This window comes from Primulina huaijiensis, chromosome 5 (assembly GCF_012295235.1).
Source record: "Primulina huaijiensis isolate GDHJ02 chromosome 5, ASM1229523v2, whole genome shotgun sequence".
Classification (NCBI taxonomy): Eukaryota; Viridiplantae; Streptophyta; class Magnoliopsida; order Lamiales; family Gesneriaceae; genus Primulina; species Primulina huaijiensis.
In genome coordinates this window covers 1,976,555-1,982,237 of record NC_133310.1, presented here as the reverse complement: position 1 = coordinate 1,982,237, position 5,683 = coordinate 1,976,555, and the positions used below count along the sequence as shown (strand labels likewise).

The following is a 5,683-nucleotide window of genomic DNA, read 5'->3' as shown; positions in this document are numbered from 1 at the left end:
ACTCCGTCTGTTTATTTACCATGCACAGTAGGTGATATATGTAAAATGAGGGGAAAAACGCACAAGAAAATCAATTTGGGCTGTGAAAAATCCCCACGAACATTTCCAAAACGAAGCAAAAAGTGTAAAGGTTCCAAAATTTAAGGCAAAAGTAGAGTTCAGTGCTCTGCCTATTTATTTATCTGTGCGCGTATCTCTTTGCAGATGATTCAGGTTTACCCTTTGACTTTACCTCTCTTTACTCAATTAAACGAGGGAAGGGAAAAAATCCCAAATAACCAATTGAAATTATTATTATTACTATTATTGCATAAATAGCACCAGACAGATGCTATTCAATTTGAATCTGACAAATAATTAGATAATTATAACGATAATGTATGGAAAAATTGCAATTTTAATATTGTAATTTGATATGTTTTGAGCTTGGTATTGTAATTTAATTTGTTCATATATGTTTTTCATTCAATGAATTGATTTTTTTTTTGTTATAATCTTTTTATTGTCTGAAATCACTAAATTTCATTGAATTTTATTTATTTGATATCGATGCTGTCTTAGGTCACTCATATGACAATAATAAATGTTATATTACATAAATTAAAATATACATAAATAAAAATAAAGATAAACGACAAATTTTTTTCTCCAATTGTGAAGTATTGGGGTTTTTTTTCGCTTTATTATTATTTTTTTATGAGAATAATTTTAATGTAAGTAATATGAGATTTACTCTGTGAAGATGTGTCATGTAGGAGATAATCAAGGACTAGACTGGTGATTTCCTGGATTAGCTTGACATAAGAAAGATATTGTAATCTTCATCGGTGTTAAATAAATCATATTCGATTGAATTACTGGTTTCAAACAAAAAAATACCAAATCAAAATAAATCCAAGTAACTGTATGAAAACAAAATTTTGAAAAATTATATGATTAAAACCTAAAACTAAAATTTTTGAGACTTTTATATTTATAAGAATTAGTGAATTTATATATCGATATAATTATTTCAATAATTTTAGAAATTAAATTCTTGGATCTATGCATGGATTACTTTAAAAATTAATCAATGATTATGATTCTCGATTAAAACTGGTGGGTTTGCCAGAAATGCAACATCAAGAAAACACTAAATTCAGTAACAAACAAGGAATCATTATACCGTACAAAACAGTTTTAATCTAATGCAAATTATATTACTTTTTTTTTTAGGATGGTAATAATGTAAAAAATAAGGTTCAAATATTTTTCTTAAAACAAAACAAAGCGAGATAAAAGAGAGAAGAGAGGATGTTTTTTAATCATTGTTTTGTCCCATTCGCCATTATCACACTTGATGTCTTTTTTCTAGCACCTGTTAACGCCTGCTCCTTGTCTTCTCCAAAAACACCAAAATCCCGTTTTGGACAACAGACCACCATTTTACCTAGCTAGCTCTCTTCCCATCATCTTCGTCTTCATCTTCATTATCATTAAAACTCCCAAATAACTGTCCTAAATCTATCATTATATCGCAGAAAGCAAAAGATCAAGAAAACCTTTACCTGAGGATATATTGTTGATTTTTGTCTCGCAGAAGATGGTTTTGGGATGGCGAAGAGCATTCTGCACATCCATTTCAAAGGATCAGAACCAGGATTCCGCGATTATCAAAGAAGAAACATCGGACCCAGATCCCAGCCCGAGAATCCGCTCCAGATTCGGTGGCTTCTTCTCGAATCCTTCGACTCCTCGCCTTGATACTCAGCCGGATTCAGGGCCCGGCCTCCGCTGCAGAACCACCGTTATGCCGCCGGAAGGGTCAGCAACAGTCGCGGTTTCGACCAACTTATCGGCTCCACAATGTGTGAAACTCCATTGCAAGACACGAAACAGTCCAAGATTCTTCAATCGATCAGCCCCTTCCTCCCCTCGCTCGCCATCCACCTTTTCCTTACTCAAATCAAGCCTGCGCCTTACGAAGGTATATAATCTTGGCGGTACAGTTGATGATTGATTGAAAGTTTGGTGCTTTTACTTTTGAACAGTGGGATTTGGTTATTAATTCTTTTTTATTAATTTACGCTGATATCCATTATTTGGTAATGATTAACAGAGCAGGTGTGGAATATGCTTGCAAGGTGTGAAGACAGGCGGAGGAACGGCTATTTTCACGGCGGAGTGCGGTCACAGCTTCCATTTCCTCTGCGTTTCTTCTTGCGTGAAGAAACAGGGCTCCCTAGCCTGCCCCGTTTGCAGTTCTGCATGGAAGGAAATGCATCTTTTGAACTCGGAAAGTTTTCAGAAATTCTATAAAGATGATCAGAAGAGGAGAGAATCAGAAGCTAAAGAATTTAGAAATCCCAAGAACAGTGAGAGAAGATGCACGCTGAAGGTCTATAATGATGACGAGCCACTGTCGTCACGCACTTCCTGCGCAGGGTTCAATCCGATACCTGAATCAGATGAAACTGAAGAAGAAAACGATGAATTCCCCGGATTCTATCGCTCAAACAACGTGAAGGTTTGTAATGAGATGGGAAGGAGTTTAGAGATTGCTTTCTCGCCGGTGGTGGCTGTTGTATCGGTCGGGAAAACCAGCGAGACTTACGCCGTAAGTTTGAAAATCAAAGCACCGGCGGCGACTGTTCGGAGTGCTCCCATTGATTTGGTGACCGTTCTCAATGTCAGCAGAGGTGTGACCGGCGAAAAGCTTCGCCTGATGAAGAGGGCTATGAGACTGGTGGTCTCCTCCCTCTCCGCGGCTGACAGATTGTCCATCGTGGCATTCTCCACCACTTCGAAGCGGCTGCTTCCGCTGCGTAGAATGACCAGCGCAGGCAAGAAATCTGTGCGAATGATCATCGACGCGGTCGGGGCTCTGGATTGCGCCGGTTCCAGCCCTACGGACTCGCTCAAAAAGGCCGCCAAGGTCATCGAGGACCGCCGCGAGAAAAACCTCTCAGTCAGCATCCTCCTATTCACCGACGGCCACCGCAATGACCCGGTTGCCACATCCTCACGCCTCTCACACATGAAAATTCCGGTCCATTCTTTTAACCTGAGCGCATGCATCCAAGCGCCTCCAGACTCTTTTGCGAAACGCATAAACTGTATACTTTCCACCTCTATCCAGGATCTTGAAATTCAGCTTGTGCCGGCAACTAGTTCGCCCCCGTATGATATTCCGGCGGTTTATTCATACACTGGCAGTCCAGCATTTATCGGATCCGGGTCAAGCTGTTGCCGGGTCGGGGATTTCCATTCAGAAGAGGAGAAAGACTTGTTGGCAGAATTGAAGGTCCCGTCGTCGGCTCCCCGGAGCCATCGCTTCTTGTCCGTTCGATGCTCGTACAAAGACCCGTCAACCTTACAACAAATATACGACAAAGAGAGATTTCTTCCGCTTCCCCGCCCACGCGCCTCCGGTTCCTCCACTCATGAGATCAAACAACTCAAATGCCTCTTCATCACCACACGCGCTGTCGCCGAGAGTAGGAAACTGGTGGAGATGAACGACATAAGAGGCGCGCAGCACATGCTGGCTTCAGCCCGTGCTCTGGTTGCACATTTCGGCGACGAATTCGTACGGTTGCTGGAATCGGAGTTGAGCGAATTGAATCAAACGCAGCAGCGGAGAAAGAACATCCACGAGAGAGAAGCGGGAGTCGAGCCGATAACTCCGACGTCGGCTTGGAGAACGGCGGAGCGGCTGGCTAAAGTAGCCATCATGAAGAAATCATTGAACAGAGTCAGCGATTTGCATGGATTCGAGGATGCTAGATTTTAATTTTCTTGAAAATAAAAATAAGTGTAAAAAATAAAATAAAATAATAATATTATTGAAGTGGGGGCTGTATATATTGAAAAGTTTTAAACATTTGGATCGAAAAACCCCATATAGAACGATTGATTTGCGTGATAAGAGTTGAATGGTTAATGAATTTTATCTTAGGTTTTTTTAAAAAAAATAAAATATTTAAATTTGTACTTTGTATAATTATTTAATTGTATTTATTTATAGAGTGAATGATATATATTACATAAATAAGCAGAATAATTTTCATATCTAACTCTAATACTTAGTCTTTTGGGCTTTTCAATTTCTAAATGAAAAAGATTGCGTCATTTTCTTAAAAAATAGAACATTATAATTACAAATTGTTCGTAATCTAAATAATATTTTCTATAAACTATTCAATTTAGAATGGCATAAATACCCAAAATTGAATCTAATAACGTGAAATTGTTCATGAATCTCTATTACACTTTTGACATTTTATCGATTGACTAACAACATTGTTCGTGAAACAGACATATTATAGATAAGACATGTTGATAATTAGGTACATACGTGCACATCTTATTCACGAACAATGGCTTAAAAATAATCTTACTTGTTTGCCTAACTTGTATCTTCGAATAATTGCCAATTAATTACTAATTTTATAAATATAATATTTTTTGAAAAATGTAACGTCAAATCTAAAAAAATGTTCACGTGCTTTCTTTGCTCAAAAAGGCTCTCATCGATTATCGATTTTTTTTTTATTATAACATACGGAAGTGGAGAGATCGAACTCGAAAAACCAGCTAATTTGATGAGAGTGAGATCACTTGAATACACGCCCCGTCTCTCATCAATTATTGATTTAATTAAGGACAATGATTCCATCATTTCATATGCCCACCACGTATTAAATTCAAAACATCATTGATTTCTTCATATATCCAACACGTACTCCAAACGTTTACTATCTGTGAAAAATAATAAAATTATTAAATTAAAAAAAATGCATGGAGCCCAAAATACGAACCAATCAATCATAGGCGCTCTTTAAATTGTTGCCAACAAGATATATCTTTATATAAAGGATAAAATTCTTGGACCCAAAATGTTATTATACAAATCAATTTCAATTGGTTTGGGCAATTTTGAAAGATCGGGACAAACCAGCTAGGCCACCCTACATCAATCATTGTGTCATCCATACGTAGCCATCCTAAATTTTAGACTACGCATTTTCACAGTATGGTGGACCATAAAATCATGTATCCCATAAGAAAATATATATATATTTATATTGAAAAATCCCTAGAAATGAACAAGGAGCCAAATGTATTTTTAGTATAATTGACCATTATATCTAAAAGTTAGGAAATAGAAAATGGGCCCAATTTTTTTTCGTTGTGAAAAGCCACAATGCACGTAATCTTAATTGTCGCGACGTTGAATGATCTCTAGTGGTTTATATGTTCACCTCTCTTACTGTTTAGTAAAACTAATTAACTCAAGTTGAGATACGATCTAGAGTACGTCCTCATAAGATGATTCATATCGCCCAACATTTAAATTTACATCATGATCCCCTATTACAATCACTATTATCCCATTTGTTCATATTCGAAGATCTCTCTAAGAACATCCCCAATGCGACTGGTACTCAGAGATACGGATGTATGTCAGGGCTATACTGGGCGTTAGCCTGGTCCACTTTTTTTTTTTTTTTTACTTGAGTTAAAATTTCAGTCCACCCACCAATGTCTTAGTCCAGCCAGCCCATTTCCATGGGTGAGAGCAACTTGAGGGCTTTCCAGCACAACGTAAAGACAGAAAAACAAATAGTCTACAATAGCTTTTCCTAATTTTCTTCAAGCCTCCCTCAACTCATATTCCTGGATCCGTCCCTGCTGGTACTCC

At 37.7% G+C, this 5,683-nt stretch overlaps 1 protein-coding gene across 1 annotated transcript; it reads left to right on the top strand.

Moving 5' to 3' along the window:
• Positions 1–1,210: 1,210 nt before the first annotated feature.
• On the top strand, positions 1,211–3,926 carry LOC140976252 (probable E3 ubiquitin-protein ligase EDA40). The gene is made up of 2 exons (XM_073440257.1): positions 1,211–1,966; positions 2,099–3,926. Exons 1-2 carry the CDS (start codon positions 1,583–1,585, stop codon positions 3,770–3,772), a joined length of 2,058 nt encoding a protein of 685 aa, XP_073296358.1. The 5' UTR covers positions 1,211–1,582; the 3' UTR covers positions 3,773–3,926.
• Positions 3,927–5,683: the final 1,757 nt, after the last annotated feature.